The 19567-nt window shown below is 37.4% G+C and overlaps 1 protein-coding gene and 1 long non-coding RNA gene across 2 annotated transcripts in view; one reads left to right on the forward strand and one right to left on the reverse strand.

Moving 5' to 3' along the window:
• Positions 1 to 16165, reverse strand: part of ca10a (carbonic anhydrase Xa) — a 214252-nt gene extending 198087 nt beyond the window's left edge. Inside the window, exon 1 of the mRNA XM_016270998.1 lies at positions 15656 to 16165. Coding sequence (XP_016126484.1) covers positions 15656 to 15716 — 61 coding nt within the window. The 5' untranslated portion in view covers positions 15717 to 16165. The remainder of the gene's footprint in view (positions 1 to 15655) is intronic.
• Positions 16166 to 16213: 48 nt separating this feature from the next.
• On the forward strand, positions 16214 to 19281 carry LOC107584396 (uncharacterized). The gene is made up of 2 exons (XR_001609138.1): positions 16214 to 16377; positions 19224 to 19281. It is a non-coding gene; the product is annotated as an uncharacterized lncRNA (long non-coding RNA).
• Positions 19282 to 19567: the final 286 nt, after the last annotated feature.

Genomic DNA, 19567 nt, shown 5'->3' on the forward strand with positions numbered 1-19567 from the left:
GAATTTATTTAATACACGAGTTTCACAATTTGAGTTGAATTACTGAAATAAATGAACTTTTCCATGACATTCTAATTTATTGAGATGCACCTGTAATCACGAAAAGTATTCCTTATACAGTGAACATTTTAATATCCTTAAATGTGATTTATGCATAACATTATGTATATCAGGATATTTAATATAAGACAAAAATAAATATAAACAAAATGGAGCAGTCTGATGCAACCCACAAGGTTTATTTAAACATTATCCAACAGTAAACTGTGGAGGACAAAATAAACAGAAAAATTTAAACTCCTACAATAACTAATTGGAGTAGTTTGATGCAACTCATTATGTTTAATTTAACATTGTCCAATGTTAGAGAGAGGACAAAATAAACAGAAAAATTTAAACTCCTACAATAACTAATTGGAGTAGTTTGATGCAACTCATTATGTTTAATTTAACATTGTCCAATGTTAGAGAGAGGACAAAATAAACAGAAAAATTTAAACTCCAACATGGAGAAGTCTGATGTAACTCATAAGGTTTAATACTGTCTAATATAAGACTGAAGAGGAAAAAAGAAATAGAAACATTTAAACTACTGAAAGAACAAAATAGTTCGGTAGCGGTTATATCCACGGGCGCTGCGGATAATCCGTGGGTCGGGTAATAAAAAAATGCATTCTGATTATTTGCGGGTAGGTTGCGGGTGGATAAAATAAATCATAAAGGATGCAAATATTAACTACATTTTTTTAAATACATTTTTTCATCAGCCAGACTGAGACTGTGTGTGTGTGTGTGTGTGTGTGTGTGTGTTCGCCTGAAGTTGCAGTGACAGAAACGGTGACATTCCAGATGAAGTTTGAAAGAAGTAAAGCGTGTGTTAAAGCTATTGAGTTGGCTAATATAGCCAAAGAAGATATTTTGTTTTATAAATAAATGTTCATTTAAAAGCAGCCCATGATCAGCGTATTGATACCGTTACCCCTTACGGCCCCCGACGAGGTTTTGTTCCATACTCCACGCTGTGACAACTCAAAAAATACTATTTTAACCAAGCAGCGCGGAGAGCCGCTTCAGAAGCGTGCCGTGGCTGGCCGTATAAACACAAGCACAGACTAGAGCGGCCGCGATCAGCTCCAGTTCCCGTGGAGCTGTAACGTACCACAGACGTGTGCAGTGAGGCGCAGATCAGCTCTAACGTCACTGAATTTGCTGTTAAAAATGAACCATCCATTACGACAAATAGCAAATTTTTAATTGTTTTTCAAACATAGTATTTCCACACCAGAGATGACATGACTGTGGCGCCAAATCATTTATGTCCCCACGCATCATGTACGTCCTCATGCGTTGACGTCATCAAATTGCGATCGGTTCGTGAGATCGGCCAAGTATAGTGAGCACCGATTGAGTCATAAAATGTGATTATCGGCCTATGCCGATCTCCAGCCGATCGATCGGAGCATCCCAAATCACAAATCTTTCTCCCTCTCCTAGTCTCAGGTATCCTGTCAGGATCTATCTTCAAGCAGAAGTTAGTATGGAGTGAGAGGCAATAACAATTCATCAGCCATGTTCTCCTGAGGGACACTGGCGTAATAATACAGGAGAGCTTTAGTGGAAGCTCCAGGACAAGCATCAGACACTGCATCACACCATCTCTCTCTCACTTCCCTCTCAGTGGGGAAAACAAAGCTCCCATCCCTGCAGCTCAAAGCTGCCGTCATTAGTGGGACAGTGACAGGATAGAAAAACATAATGCCAATTGATCATTTCTGAAAGCATAAGACTCAAGCACTCCAGACTTTATGCGACAAAAGCTTTCCATAGAACATCCAAGTGTAGTGTTTTTTTGCCTATTGTGATTAAAATGAGAGTTCTGATGGCTTTTATGTAAGTGTGTATACGGATGTAAGCTTACAGGGACCAAAGAACTGTTGTGATTGAATGTAATTCGTTGCACTCAGATCTTATGTGTGTCCCAGTTGAATGTGCAGGGCTGCATGAAAATGAGACATCACATATTTCATTATGACAGCAGTTTGAGCAAAGCAGCTAAGTTCTATTCCATTTCCCACACAGCTTGGCGATGCCCCAATAACATATTTACTGGCTTCAGCAGAAAGAAATGCTTCAACTCTATAAAGCGAAAACGAAGTCGGAGGTCATAGACATCTAAAGCTGTTAATTTCACAAGCACCTGTAATCACGAAAAGTATTCCTTATACAGTGAACATTTTAATATCCTTAAATGTGATTTATGCATAACATTATGTATATCAGGATATTTAATATAAGACAAAAATAAATATAAACAAAATGGAGCAGTCTGATGCAACCCACAAGGTTTATTTAAACATTATCCAACAGTAAACTGTGGAGGACAAAATAAACATTTAATCTCCTAAAATTGAGAAGTCTGATGTAACTTAAACATTGTCCAATACAAGTCTGAGCAGGACAAAATTAATAATAATTAAAAAAAAAAAAAACATTTAAACTCCTACAATAACTAATTGGAGTAGTTTGATGCAACTCATTATGTTTAATTTAACATTGTCCAATGTTAGAGAGAGGACAAAATAAACAGAAAAATTTAAACTCCAACATGGAGAAGTCTGATGTAACTCATAAGGTTTAATACTGTCTAATATAAGACTGAAGAGGAAAAAAGAAATAGAAACATTTAAACTACTGAAAGAACAAAATAGTTCGGTAGCGGTTATATCCACGGGCGCTGCGGATAATCCGTGGGTCGGGTAATAAAAAAATGCATTCTGATTATTTGCGGGTAGGTTGCGGGTGGATAAAATAAATCATAAAGGATGCAAATATTAACTACATTTTTTTAAATACATTTTTTCATCAGCCAGACTGAGACTGTGTGTGTGTGTGTGTGTGTGTGTGTGTGTTCGCCTGAAGTTGCAGTGACAGAAACGGTGACATTCCAGATGAAGTTTGAAAGAAGTAAAGCGTGTGTTAAAGCTATTGAGTTGGCTAATATAGCCAAAGAAGATATTTTGTTTTATAAATAAATGTTCATTTAAAAGCAGCCCATGATCAGCGTATTGATACCGTTACCCCTTACGGCCCCCGACGAGGTTTTGTTCCATACTCCACGCTGTGACAACTCAAAAAATACTATTTTAACCAAGCAGCGCGGAGAGCCGCTTCAGAAGCGTGCCGTGGCTGGCCGTATAAACACAAGCACAGACTAGAGCGGCCGCGATCAGCTCCAGTTCCCGTGGAGCTGTAACGTACCACAGACGTGTGCAGTGAGGCGCAGATCAGCTCTAACGTCACTGAATTTGCTGTTAAAAATGAACCATCCATTACGACAAATAGCAAATTTTTAATTGTTTTTCAAACATAGTATTTCCACACCAGAGATGACATGACTGTGGCGCCAAATCATTTATGTCCCCACGCATCATGTACGTCCTCATGCGTTGACGTCATCAAATTGCGATCGGTTCGTGAGATCGGCCAAGTATAGTGAGCACCGATTGAGTCATAAAATGTGATTATCGGCCTATGCCGATCTCCAGCCGATCGATCGGAGCATCCCAAATCACAAATCTTTCTCCCTCTCCTAGTCTCAGGTATCCTGTCAGGATCTATCTTCAAGCAGAAGTTAGTATGGAGTGAGAGGCAATAACAATTCATCAGCCATGTTCTCCTGAGGGACACTGGCGTAATAATACAGGAGAGCTTTAGTGGAAGCTCCAGGACAAGCATCAGACACTGCATCACACCATCTCTCTCTCACTTCCCTCTCAGTGGGGAAAACAAAGCTCCCATCCCTGCAGCTCAAAGCTGCCGTCATTAGTGGGACAGTGACAGGATAGAAAAACATAATGCCAATTGATCATTTCTGAAAGCATAAGACTCAAGCACTCCAGACTTTATGCGACAAAAGCTTTCCATAGAACATCCAAGTGTAGTGTTTTTTTGCCTATTGTGATTAAAATGAGAGTTCTGATGGCTTTTATGTAAGTGTGTATACGGATGTAAGCTTACAGGGACCAAAGAACTGTTGTGATTGAATGTAATTCGTTGCACTCAGATCTTATGTGTGTCCCAGTTGAATGTGCAGGGCTGCATGAAAATGAGACATCACATATTTCATTATGACAGCAGTTTGAGCAAAGCAGCTAAGTTCTATTCCATTTCCCACACAGCTTGGCGATGCCCCAATAACATATTTACTGGCTTCAGCAGAAAGAAATGCTTCAACTCTATAAAGCGAAAACGAAGTCGGAGGTCATAGACATCTAAAGCTGTTAATTTCACAAGGTTCTGTCTGAAAGACTTCAAGTAATTGGTGGCGTGCTGGAGGTCCACAGTCAGGATGTGTGCGGCGACATCTGCATTGCTTTGCTTCCTGTCAAAACTAATCAAAGGGAGCGAAAATAATTACTAAATAGACAATGGCCCCACGTTCGATAGAAGACGATACATAATTGGCAGATTAAGTCTGAACTGCCTCTAAGGGACGGTATCAACTCAGATCCAACAGGGTTTACACTTTATCCTTTAATAATGGCATTCAAATGATTGGCTTGATAATATAATTCAAATGATTGAATGCTGCTGGCGTTGCCTTTTCAGCATTTTACAAATGGTGCCGCTTCCCAGCAGCTGACTTGCTCATGCATTATTCAAAGTTGGGTAATCAAATGAATAGATGAGGTTGCAGCACAGAGGTAACAAACCTATTGAATGTCTGCAGAGTTAGTGTCAATAGATCAAAAAGTAATTAACACAAATTTTCTGATCCCTGTTCCCAATGGAGGGACCCCCCTGCTTGGTAAAGGATTTTCAAAGAGGCACTTCACAACAGCTAAACATAAAAGGCACAGAGGCAAATTTGTCTACATTTGTCACTACTGGAGATAAGAGTCGTGCATGAGTAAATTAGGTAAGCGAGTACTCGTTCTGTACCAACTACTGTAGTTCACCAACACGGTTTAAACAGATGGGTTTTTCTTTTCACATTTGCAGTTGTAGTCATCAATGAAATGCACTTTTGCATTGAATCTCGTGCCTAGATCTCGCAGTCCACATTAATCTGGATAAATATTTTAAAAAACGCATCTTTCCAATGCGAAAGTACATCAATTTGCAAACGAAGATATTAAAAAATTATGACACATTTAGTAATGCGTCAATATATATCTATGGTTGTAGCGGCATTGTTGTGCCTGCTATTCACTTTAATAATGTTGCTAAAGATATATGTTACTTTGTACAATCTTTATATTACATTCTGCAAAGATGTTGATCACACGATAGATGCTTTTAAGACCATACACTGAATGTTCATTTTGAGTGCCACCTGGATGAACAAGTGAATAATGTTAGTATTTTGTTAATAAAATGATCATGTCAGAAGAATAGAGTGAGAATTTTATTCTGTCTGGTCTCGTGGTATCATCTCAGTGAGTATTTATGACGTTTTAAGCTTGCACAGCAAGGTGATTTTAGGGTTTTCCGAAATGTCAGTGTGGACTTTCAACCTTTGGAAAACGAAAATGCCATTTTCAAATATATACAGATTAATAGTGCAAGTGGAGCAATATTTTAATTATTAGTAATATACTTGGTTTCTGCAGAAGTCCTGTGATATGACCAGAGGAGGTTACTATTGCTGAGTATAATAAGTATTGAGCAAATGATCATTCATTTTTTTGTGTGTTAGAGTACAGACCAACAAAATTGCTCAAAATGACAATCCATAGTATTAAGATTGGATGAGAAGCAACATTATTCAACCAAATGGTCTTTTAGCACCTATTTGGTGTTGGAGTTCTGTTTATGTTAAGATAACGAGTGACGCTCATTATTATTAGCATCTATCTGGCATGAGGGACTCTTTAATGTGTATATTAGAGACCACAGAAACTATAACATTCACACAGCTGCAGACAGAACTGGGCCTGTGGGAGTGCATGCAATTGTGCCCCTGATACACATGAAAATAAGGCACTACCATTTGAGCGCAAGGTTTGCATTTTTCCTGCCACATTTAATTTCCCTTAGTTACAGCATATTTAGAAACACGACAAGCTGACAGACATCCAAGTCTTAAAATACAGTTTAATAAGGATGCCCCTGAGTTTAATTTACAGTTGTGTTTTTCACCAGTTTAACCTGTTGTTTAAATTTCTTGACTAAATTATGCTTCACACCGAGTATAAAATGGACACCTGTACTGTATTTAAGATGATTGTAGGCAACTGTTCTGTTGATCTTTACTCCTTAGTAGGGAGGGATGTAATGATTCACTCAACTCACGATTCGATTCAATTCACGATTTTGATTTCACGATTCGATTCGATTTACAACACTTTTTTTTTTTACAAAATGAGATTTAAGACAAATTATAAATTAAATGTGTCCTTTTATTATTGCTTGGACAAAATACTGTATGTTTCTTTGTGAAATTGAAATATAACACTATAATAATATACTAATATAGCACTTGCATATTATTGCTCTTTTGTTAGTTTTGATTGCTTTCATTGTCCTCATTTGTAAGTGGATAAAAGTGTCTGCTAAATGACAAAATGTAAATATAATGTAAATGTAAATAACAAAACTAAATTGAAATTTTAAAACAAGCCCCAAATCAAATAAGTAACACAAATAAAATAAATCTCTTCATATAAACAAAATAACGCTTTGTCTGTGCTATTTCCATTTAAAATTAGAGGCAACCACTGCATTTTAATCATGATCCAAAAAAAAGAGGCTACATATATGCAACATGAGCAGTTTTTAATCTAAATTAGATTGTATAATTTCGAAATTTGAAGCAAAAACTTAATGGTTTGACTTCAGTTTTGTTAAACTATACATAAAAAATATCCGCATGAAACAGAAACAGCAGACGGGCTGATTGAGACGCAGATTCACTCTCTGCCAGCAGGTGGCACATAAAGCGTTTTCTTGGTTTCCGCTGTAAACAAAGCAGCACTGCACTTATGAACTTTAATATGCATTATACAGAGGCAAGATGAAAAGAAAAAATACCATCTAAACTTTTCTAAAGACAGTAACTTCCCCTCAGACATGGATTCATATAAACTCCTACCCCTAAATGAATTGCGATTTATTTAGCATCTCAACTGATTTGAATCATCACATATTTGAATCGATTTTCAACCGGCTCGCCGTTAATCGTTACATCCCTAGTCCTTAGGAAGGTTTTTTTTTTTTTTTGGACTATTTCAAGTATTGAAGCTACGCTGTGTAGCATTTCACAAATCCATCTTCCAAACTGTATTTTAGCTTTACCTCAAATCACTATGGTAAGCCTATAATGACGACTTAATATCCATAAAAAAAGAAAATAAAAGTCAGGCTACTACTAAAACTGGCTTGGCCTTTCAGAAATACATTTAGTTTGCATAGCATCAAATTTGCTGTGCATTGAAAAAGGTTCACAAAACAGCGTTTATGCTGGTAATAATCTCTAAACCAGTAACAACTTTGGTCTATTTGCCTTACCTGCTACCCAATTTATAATAGTTTCCACCATTTTAGCAAACGTTATGTCTATTGTCAGCATTGCCAAACTTTTGTAACATTTTAATACAACTGATTTCAACAAGTCAAAACAACAGCAGCATATAAGCTACTTAACCTGCTCATAAAACTACTTACCTGCTCTGGTTATTTGAGCCAAATTATTTTAATTTGAGTACAACGTTTTTTTAGCATGACATGTCATGTGAGATGTGATAAAAGACGTAAGGCATGAGTGCAATGCTCAAAAGACATCAAGATATTTCTCTAAATATTTCCTTTTGTGGTAAGTAAATTAAGACAATTTTCATTTTTGGGTGAGCTATTCCTTTACACATATACAACTTTAGTCTCTCACGTTTGCTACAGTCCAATTATTGTTCTTAAAAAATTACTTCTTTTGGTAACTTACAAGGTTTCTGACACTTTTTCACATATTGTGAATTGATTCATTAAGCTCCTGATTCAACTCATAGTGTGAGCAAATCCCACACTCTAAAAAATGCTGGGTTATTTTTTTAACCCAAATGTTGGGTTCAGCCAGCTGGGTAATTTTTTTTAATGTTTTCCCTGGTGCTGGGTTTTCTGTAACTCAGCTGCTTGGCCATTTTTATTGTCAATAGAAATTATGACCCCTTCCTCACATACCTTCCCAGTGCGGGGTCAGTGTTACCCAATGTTGGGTAATCTGAAGAGATCCCCCGAATTTGGATATATATATATATATATATAAAACAGAGATTTTAGAGTGCATTTGTATTACTTAAAATGAAAAACCTTCAATATGAGGTTGACTGATCCAGTATTACGTTAAAACCAAAATGTATAAAACCCAACAAGCTGGGTCAAAATAACCCAGCATGTGTTCTGTCCAATATTTACACTGCGCTGGGTAATTGGTACTCTACTACTGCATACATTTATATCCCTGATCCTTCTAAAGAGCATTTCAAACAAGTGATAAACTACCTACACATGGCACTTCCAGAAGTCTCAGAGAAACTATGTGATGCTGTAAATAAACACTTCATCAGAAACTAATTGTCAGAGGCAACATTAGTATTCATCATGGAACCGAGGCAGTCCTGGGGCTCATCCATGCAGGGTGAAAAGAGAAAGAGGCGCAAATGCTGCCCATAAATGAAACTTGACCTTGCCGACAGCTGTGCTTTCTGACTTATGAGATAATTGTCTTTCACCCGACCAGTTTGTGGCATCACATTATGGATCCAGCTGTACCAGTGCAATGTTGCAGGGCTTATCCCCGGTGGACTCTTTCAATCAAGCCCAAGCATCCTGAACCGTTTATCAATATAAAAAGGCCAGGCGATATGCTGTATGTGTAATCACCCTTGATACGCTTTTATCATTCCTCTGTGCCACTGAACAGACCTCTGAACCGGCTTCTTCAAAGCCATGGCATAATCGTTTTAGAGGTAATATAAGGACTTATCAGCAGCAACGACATTCTGTACATTTGAATTAGGGCTGCTACTAAAGATTATTTTGACTAATCTATGGATGTTTTTTAAATTAATCTATCAATTATTTTCTGATTAGTCTATTCCTTTAGTTAAATTTAATTAATAAATAACAACCCTAGCTTCTCCCATTAATCTTTCAACGTGTTCTCAAAAAAATACTAACTTTACAAATATAAAAAAATGTATTGGAAAAAAAAAACTTGCGTTTTGTTAATTTGTTAACATGGCAGTCAACTAGCTAGTGTGGGGGAAAGAAAAAAAACCTGTATGAACGCAACTGTATTAAGCAACATTGCCATACTAGCCATTAGCATTTGGGAGCATCTAGGGAGTCTTGTTTTGTATGAGATATGAAAAGGGATTGGAGATAACGTAAACTTTACAACACATTCCATGCCAATGTGTATTTACATAATCAACGTCATGCCATTTCAGACACAGCTGCTCTTGATCCACAGTTGATTTAAAAGTTCAGGCAGTTTTCAGCATTTTAGGGTTTTAAAATATGCCTTGTGTCTGGTTTTAATGAATTACATGCTTAATTAAATTAAATACTTCAGGCTAATTAAAAATGCACAGTAAAATTTTCAGGATTGAGGGGAAGGTGGGAATCATTTTATAAAGAGCATAACATTAGAAACATTACAAGCATGGTTATTTTAACATCTAATTATCAACTTTACCATATTTTCCCTAATTGTATCTATACAGTTAAAGGGGTCCTATTATGCCCTTTTACAAAGTCTTGATTTAGTATTTAGGGTGTACCAGAATAGGTTTTCATGGTCGATTGGTCCAAAAACACTTTTTTTAACATATTTTACATTATTGCAGCACCCCTTTTTCCAGTCCATCTAAAATGCTCCGTTTAGTTCCGGTTTCGATAAAGCACCTTAATTTCTTTTCGACTGAAGAAAGAAAGACATGAACATCTTGGAAGACATGGGGGTGAGTAAAAAAAAAAAAAAAAAGTAACTTAATGAAGTTGTCATGCTCATTTAAAAAAAAATATACCAGTATAAAGTAAACTAAAGGTGTTTGATATAATTCAAGCAAAATCAGGTCAAATTTAAGGTCACTTCAGGAGTTCAAAAAAACTTTCTGGAAAAAGTTGTGTTCTGGGGCTCCGCCTTCTTTGGCGTGGAAATCTTCTCTGGTTAATTTCTTCTGTTCAGTCTGTCGAGTCAGATGTCCATGAGTGAAAATATACACTGGAGAGCTGCTTTATAGAAAGTTGTAATTCTAATTGAAAGAGACACTGACATGCTTTTTCCATGCTTCATACTGTAAAGTTGCTTGCTTTAAGGTAATCAGTTGTAGAAATACATGTAACGTGACATGACTGGAGTGCTGAATTGCACAGCTGGTGCAATAATATCCACATCGCTATGACCAGATGCTTTCTTAACCACTGTTTTCTCATTTTTGCTGTATGTTTATTTTGTTACCAAGAGGAAAGCATGTAGCACATATTTACATGTTCATCTAAACAGCTTCCAGCAGCATTGGTTTCATCTTGACACCACCCAGATCACTAGCAGTGTATGGTATTCTGGACTTCTTTTTACTCCTAACGAAAAAAAATAAAAAAAACTTTGCAATGAGTACATCGGGGCCTTAATGGTCTGTAACAAAAGCTTTAATACTGGAGGGTGTTGTTAGCTCTGATGGCCTTACCGCGACCCAAGCAGAACCACAGGCTTTAAAAGTTATTCTACTATAAATAAATTATATGACAGATGGCATAATATGAAACACACACCCACTGCCTTGACCAGCAAAACAACATCAAGAACTTAGCACTTCCCTCGAGAAACGCATCGAGGCAAATGTGAGAATGGACATTTTACTAGCAGATATAAACTTTATCAGTATTACAGGAGCATTTGCAGCGATTCTCCTCAGAGACTCACATACTTTTATAAACAAGAACACAATCTGCATCTGTATTATGCATTCAGGTTCACAAATGAACAGTTCATTTGGCAATTTCCATAATATCTAAACGTTTTGAACTGTGACACAAACCCCACATCCCGGAAGCAAGACGGATAAACAACCAAATCACATAAGGAGGATGCTGACAGTCTTGCAATTCTCGCTCTCTTCTCTCTCTCCCGGTCCACATGCACAGATGCAAACTCACTCACAGACACATCTGCATGGGATTATCAGATTAGTCGGCTGAGACAGTGTTGCCCAGTGTGGGCGTGCAGGATTACCCAGCCACAGCGAAAGCCTCTGTACTATAGATATCATTGCTTTATGTTCCAGTCTTCAGCCGTGGCATTGCCCAAACATTAAAAACACCTTCTCGGTGTCACACGCATGGCAGCAGCAAGGCCTCCCTTGCAAAGAGAGCCAAGATCGCTGTCAGGCTGTGGTGAGCATAGCTTATTGAGCTAAGAGTGGCCAGGTGCACATTGTGGATGATGTGCCACAGGGCACCTGAGAGCTAGTGCAAACATGTCATGGTGTTGCGCTGCTGTGGGTTTGTGACAAGATTCATGGCTGGGTTTTTACAAATGGCTATGCCCGTTGCATGTGACAGTCAACAGCATTAGCTACACCCACCTATCAGGGAAGACCTAGCTAAACACAGCTGCTCCTGACCCACGGTTGTTTTAGAAGGTTTTCAGCCTTTCAGTTATGGCTTGTGTCTAGTTTTAATGATTCAAATGCCTTATTAAATGACATGCTTCTTCGGGCTAATTAAATATTCACACTAAAATTGTCAGGATTCAGGGAAGCTGGGAGTAATTTTGTAGAGAGCATGACATTAAAAACATTACAAGCATTGCTATTTTAATGAGAAACATTACTCCAATTTTATCTTATCTATTTTTAACATTTTCTCTAACTGAATCTATAAAATACATTATTTGCAAGAGACAAATTATTAATTTTATGCATTCATTTGAATATTCTATTTAAAAGCATGCACCTATAATATATTGTGCTCACAACAACAAGAACCATGCAAATTAGGAATTGATAAATTACAACATTTAGCCACCATAGATGAAAGTGCATACAACCTCTTAATAATGCCACCGTAAATGCCTCACTGTCAATAAACAATTGGTGCTCTTTAAAATTGGACACAGTATTCAGCTCCGTTTTGTCGAGAATAAATAACTAACTTTTCTCATTTTCAAAAGGGTTGAAATGTATGTGAATGAGGACTAAGAACTACAATGCACAACATTTGTATATGCATTTGAATCAGTGAATTGAGCGGAAAAACAACTTCGAAGTCCAGATGCTTCTGACTAGACTTTCACACACACATTCTTCCAATTACCTGGATGAATGCAAACTCTTTTGTTTTCATAAGCAAAGACTCAGCGCAACAAAGCAGAACTGTAACCTCTGGTGTCGAAATTGAGATTTTTTGGATTCTGAGTCTTATTCAAACAAACATGAAAAACATAATCAAGTTTACTAATTATGTTTATCATAACGGTGGCACAACGTTTTTGTGCACACTAAACTGATTGACTGGACTGAGAAATTTGACAACAACAGTGCATGGGCCCTTGCAACTCTGATATGGAAATTGTACTGTAACTTGCAACATTGCTCCCTGTTTTGGAATATTATCTTAAGCAAAGTGTCTGTCTGGCTACTAAATAACTTCCCTGGACTTTAACTGAAGGATGTCAAAGCTTAATAAAGAGCTAAATTAAAGCTAACTAAATGACTAAATTACATTTTATAACATAATACCAATACAATGAGGTTTAAAATCCACCATAGAAATTACTATTGGCAGCATAATTTGTTTAAAACTGTTACATTGTAAATGGCCTTTTCTGAATCTAATGATCATGTTCTCAAGCATGATTTCTGAGCATCTTGAGCTTGAATAAAAGAAAGATCATTTGACGTCTGCAAGAGTCCCATGATCAATGTAACAAACTTTGATGAGCTGCATTTATCATCATTAGACTTTTGCACCTCACTGTACATTCTAATCAGGGTGATCATTCAGTGTATCGGGATAAAGAACCAGAAAGTGCACAAATAAATCAGTCCCAATAAGATGTCATAACTGATTGAACCGTAATTGATTTTGCATCAACTTCTAACGCAGTCCATCTAAAAATGCAGTATTTGTGTACACTGACACAAGGAGATGCTCCTCCTCACTTATTGAGAATTGTGGCTCATGAGGCGATCACTGTTCTGCTGGATCCAGAGCGGCATCAAAGCAAATGTTAACTGCCATAACTAAACAAATGCTCATGCTCTGCAAATGTCAGCTAAAATCTATGATGTTCCGGTAAGAATGCCTGGAAACCAAAGAACTGAGGATGATGGCACTTGTTATGGTCCAATTATGACTGTAGTGGGGACAAAATAGAATCTTTGATCTTTGTGAACATGTCCCAACAAACAACAAAATCACTGAGAGCTTCCTTCTTGTATACCAAAGACAGAGAGATAAATTTGACCTTCAAACTTTTAAAAAATGATTGATTAAACAGCAAAATTGAGTGTTTTCCATCTGTCATAAAGCAATGTAATTGCTGACAAAAGACGCGTCATCAAGAAAACGGCTGGGGAAAACAGAGTTGAAAGTACATTAGAGGCCTTTGCTATTTGAGGAGTGATGGCAGTGGAAAATTGGAAATGTTGTGCTTGAAAATGAAACCTGATTCACCATGGCTACACCCAAAAATGTGCAAAATGCAAAAATGATCCAGTTTACTTAAATGCACATTAACTTCATAGTGTTTTCCATCTGTCATAAAGCAATGTAATTGCTGACAAAAGACGCGTCATCAAGAAAACGGCTGGGGAAAACAAGAGTTGAAAGTACATTAGAGGCCTTTGCTATTTGAGGAGTGATGGCAGTGGAAAATTGGAAATGTTGTGCTTGAAAATGAAACCTGATTCACCATGGCTACACCCAAAAATGTGCAAAATGCAAAAATGATCCAGTTTACTTAAATGCACATTAACTTCAATGCTCTTATTTTGAATGATTCATTGTGCATGTTATTCTGAATTTAAAAAAGGCTGCTATCACAATCATTAATCAATTTTTTTTTAAACTTGCTCTCAGAAACATCCTTTTCCATTGACGTCACTTAGGCTGTGTGCTACTGGGCAACGTTAACTGAATACCAAAAAGCAAACCCAGATTCAGTGTGGCTCTGCTCTGATATGCAATGCCCACTTTTCATAATCCAATCAATTCCCAATGGATACTATTTCTGAAAAAGTCCTGTCTTTCTGAATTACACATTAACATTGACTTGTCAATGAAAAAGAGACAAAAATGGCACTAATTTTACAGACGTAAGGGCCCTACTAAACATAATCATCATGCTCATTACATCTGATGTCGAGGTCATCTTTAGAGATGATGCTTTATAGGAACCAGAATGAAGTTTTGAGATAAGTATGAATGAGGAAATCATTTGATCCTTGATTAGTATTCGGAATCACACAATATAAACCCCGACTAGTATTTTTTTTTATATTTAACAAAAAAAAACAAACCACTCACACTTACCAAATTGTGCTAATCTGTAATGTCACTTTAAAAAAATACTAATATTTCAAAGCAACCTGACTTCCCATATTAGTAACCATATGCAAACTGATGGTGAACATTTACATGAAGCTACTACAAAGGGAAGCTCTCAGAGGCCATAAACACTGGTCAAGGACGTTTACGTTGCCTGTCCCACGCATCGTGAGAAAGACGGATGTGTTGCGCGCTGCGTTGCCATCAATGTCCAGTTCTCGCGTGGGCGACGCTGCTGGACGCGTTTCATAAACCTCTCACGAGGAGCTTTAAAGTTAAACCAGAACGGACTTGATTTGTTTAGTCATTTAATAATAATCGTGATTCTTATTTGAAGAGCTTTTGGCAGTCATTCAGACTTCTGCCCACTCAAGTTATTTCCGTGGCTGTTGTGGTTTTTAACACTATAATGTCTGAGAGAACAACATATATTCGACATTACGCGATCATTCGGCTCCGCATTAGATTGACTAAAGTGATAGTAAGTGTTAATGGAGACAGAGCAGAGCAGTCAGGGATCCGTGCTGTAATTCGGGTTGCCATTGCTTCTACATTTGGTCTGTCCAGTGATGACCACCTCCAAAATCACTATTTACGTTTATATTAGCAGTGGGGAAATAATTATGACTATGATAATTAATGCAATTTTATTTTAATGTAATTTAATTTACGCATAACTTAGGCTATACTGTATGCCTAGCCCATTTACAACACAGGATATAGCCTACCCGACCGAGTTTGCTAGTATTTGATGGCAAACATCAATAAAATACTATTTTAAGCAAATATTAAAGCAAAATAAAAAATTTTTACTTAAATTATTCGAAATAATAAAAAGGAACAGTAGCCTAATTCACATAAAATGGCGTGGGTCGTATGCAGCGAAAATAAGCGATTTTTTTAAAAATAGTCTATAATCAAAAACTGGATTCCTACAGAATTCTGCGCCTTCCGAAATATTTTAAATATTATTTTAATAATAGGGACAAAGTAGCTACGTAAATTATTTATAATACATGTTTTTTATGGTTTTAACACAACTTAAGCTATTATAAAACGAATATTAAGCGCTTACTTTCAAAAGAATCATCATGTACGATCTTACCTGAAGTGCAAACGATGAGATTGGCTTGAAGGATAATAAATATTTCCCAGATTATATCCATGTTTTGTCTTCATTCCAAGTCCATTGCGCTCAGAAAACGGCGATCAGTTGCAGATGAGTCCACCCAGTCTCTTTCCCACTGGACACCTTCCACAAGATCCTCTCCAAATCACACACATAGCACATTTATCTCGATCACATAACGCCACATTTCAAACAGGCTGAAATCCAAACAAGACTAAGTTATGCTCCGAACTGAAGGGGGATCTGGACTGATATCCTCGGTGCCAAACACTTTAAGAAATGTTTCGTTGCGTCCCGCAAGCCTCCATAAAATGACTTAGGCGTTCTTTCCCGTGCCAGAAGCGCTCCTGTTATGCCACGAAGATGCTGGACTCCGCCGATCTGACCCTGCGGAAAGAGAGAGTAAAACTGTGATTTGACTTGTCCTCGGAGCTCTGCGCGAGAGTAACAGTTTTAACTCAAACCAGGTTTAACGGGAGAGTCACGGGGCCGCGCACTTGCTGTAAGGGGGCGTGCTTCCCTCGTTCACGACATGCCGTTAACAGCGCACACGAGCACGGATTCGTTTATCCACCTGCTTTCATAAAGTGTCATTAATGAAAGGAACGTTGCAAATGTATAACCTGTGGTGTTTAAAACACTTACGGTTGTTGACCGCTCCTGTGACAGTGCAAAGTATCTTACAAACAAGTTTAACGGTGAGTTATGAAACACTGCAGCGGAAACGTCAGTAAACAAACCACAATAACACTGGAGGTAAGATAGTTTGGGTTTACCTGTTACTTTAGATATCCTGCGACAGTTCAGAAACATAAAAAAAAATCCCAATCCACTGGTTTCTGAAAGAAACAGCTATTCAGATTTCCTGAGTTTCACGCGCGCTGCGGGTGCGCGGACCATACAGAGTGCGCGCTCCCGCTATTAATTGCGTGTTCACGTTACCTAGGTACAGGTGGATGGAGCGCTAGAGAAGAGAGAGAGAGAGAGAGAGAGAGAGAGAGAGAGAGATGGGCGGAGACATTAGAGATACGCGGGTTGCCAAGAAACAAGAACCCGCGTTTTATCCAAGTTGATTGCCTGCATTTCTCAATAAATAGTAGCTATACATGTTTCCAAAAACTTTCAGACCGTCACCACAACAGCTGCAAGATTTTCTTGTTTCTTTGCTACAAAATGCGTGAGCATCGATATGCATTTATAAATGTTTTATTTATAACCTATGTGTGGTCACATTTTTGTCTCAGTATTAAAGTTACTAGGACTTACTCTATAAAGTAAAAATGAAGTTAGGCAGGTTGAGGCATAATATCTGTAGATATTATTCACTGTTTTAAGATCACTAATTTAAGAGTGACAGTGATTTTGATTGCTATGAATGCTACTGTAGAATGATCTGAATTTATAAATCTCAAATTACAGGTGCACCTCAATAAATTAGAGTGTTGTGGAAAAGTTCATTTATTTCAGTAATTCAACTCAAATTGTGAAATATTAAATAAATTCAATGCACACAGACTGAAGTAGTTGAAGTCTTTGATTCTTTTAATTGTGATGATTTTGGCTCACATTTAACAAAAACCCACCAATTCACTAGCTCAACAAATTAGAATATGGTGACATGCCAATCAGCTAATCAACTAAAAACACCTGCAAAGGTTTCCTGAGCCTTCAAAATGGTCTCTCAGTTTGGTTCACTAGGCTACACAATCATGGGGAAGACTGCTGATCAGACAGTTGTCCAGAAGACAATCATTGACACCCTTCACAAGGAGGGTAAGCCACAAACATTCATTGCCAAAGAAGCGGGCTGTTCACAGAGTGCTGTATCCAAGCATGTTAACAGAAAGTTGAGTGGAAGAAAAATTGACCCCAGCCTCAGTCCATTCCTTGTGAAGTTCACTCAAATTCTTGATTCGATTTTGCTTGACAATCCTCATAAGGCTGCGGTTCTCTTGGTTGGTTGTGCATCTTTTTCTTCCACACTTTTTCCTTCCACTCAACTTTCATTTAACATGCTTGGATACAGCACTCTGTGAACAGCCAGCTTCTTTGGCAATGAATGTTTGTGGCTTACCCTCCTTGTGAAGGGTGTCAATGATTGTCTTCTGGACAACTGTCAGATCAGCAGTCTTCCCCATGATTGTGTAGCCTAGTGAACCAAACTGAGAGACCATTTTGAAGGCTCAGGACACCTGCAGGTGTTTTGAGTTGATTAGCTGATAAGGCATGTCACCATATTCTAATTTGTTGAGATAGTGAATTGGTGGGTTTTTGTTAAATGTGAGCCAAAATCATCACAATTAAAAGAACCAAAGACTTAAACTACTTCAGTCTGTGAGCATTGCATTTATTTAATACACAAGTTTCACAATTTGAGTTGAATTACTGAAATAAATGAACTTTTCCAAGACATTCTAATTTATTGAGATGCACCTGTACATTGGATACCAATCCAGGTGGTAATTCTATGTCTAATAGAAGCATGCGTAAACAAACACATACAAATATAAAGTAAGATAGTTTTGCCTATGGAAAATGCTAAAGCTGCAATTTAATATGTTTGTTGTCATGCAAAAATGTAGAAATTCACAGCCTTTTGGGGGGCAAAATCCCCTCACAGTTGCTCGTCCTCAATCAATCAATCAATCAATCAATCTTTATTTCCAGTTTGTTGTCTTTATGGATTCTCAGTACTTATATTTCTCATTGAGGGCATTCATAGATTTATGTTTGGAGTTTATCTGAGATCTTTATATAATCTTTTTTTCTTTACATAACTTAATTATATAATCTATCAGTGCTCATATTCAAATATATTGTAAGTGAGCCTTGCAGAGTTTTATGATGATATGATTTTAGTGCACATTAACATTCAAATGTGATAACTGTTATCATTATCCATGAGTGTTCATTTAATGTGTTCAGATGTTAGTTTATACAGTATGTTCATGTCCTTATGATATCATAAAAACAATATCCTTTTAATTTTCTCTGTAATTCCGAAGAACAATGTCACAATGCAGTTACTCATGCTGACTCATTGCTTCCTTTGCGGCTTATTCACACCAATACTGGATATGGCAGAGAGGGATAAAAAGCAAGACTGGAGAGTTTTACTTTTATAAAGAAGATTATCTGCATAAAAAAGCCATAGCAATAATAAGACAGACTTAACTCACGTCATTTGTGGTCTGGAATTTCAAGAGTTATAAATGACAATGCAAAACATCTAAACACAAAAGTATTTTTTTTAATTAAAAATCACAAATTTGATTCTCAAAAATATTTGAAAAGCTGCTTTCACAAAGAATGTTTTGTCAGACTCTCACTGGTAAGTCATGATTTTTCCTTTATCAAGGTCAGTCAATTGTCAAACGGCAGGGATGTCTAGAAGAGGAGTGCAATCTGTATTCTCGATATTTTAAATGTCGGTACGCTGCATGAAACGTATTGTTTCAGTGTTAACCAGCCAAAATTTCAGTGCACATATTGTCTATTAAGATTACCAATCAGCTACATTCTTCTATTTTTGTGTGTCTCAAAGGAAAATGAAAAGTCAAATGCATCAAGCACAGTGATGCCCATACCAGATGACCTACAAAGTATCAAGAGTGGCTGAAAAAAGGCAGAGTATCATTTGAAGAGTGGCCATCAGGGTATTGTGAGAGAGGAGGTGGATTGTGAAATAGGAAGTAGTTCATGCATCCGTTCGGAGGTCAACAGCTGTTTGGCTGCGGGGGGTTGCAGGGGTTATAACCCTAGCGTGCGAATATCTCCCTTCGCTGCGGGCCAGGCCAGGCCCAGATCGATTGGATGTCAACCTTAATTCGCCCATCACCATCAAGGGCCTCATGTTGGGAGGTTGTTCCAAAGCCGGGACACATTAGC

This window comes from Sinocyclocheilus grahami, unplaced genomic scaffold (assembly GCF_001515645.1).
Source record: "Sinocyclocheilus grahami isolate Dianchi unplaced genomic scaffold, SAMN03320097.WGS_v1.1 scaffold59.1, whole genome shotgun sequence".
Lineage (NCBI taxonomy): Eukaryota > Metazoa > Chordata > Actinopteri > Cypriniformes > Cyprinidae > Sinocyclocheilus > Sinocyclocheilus grahami.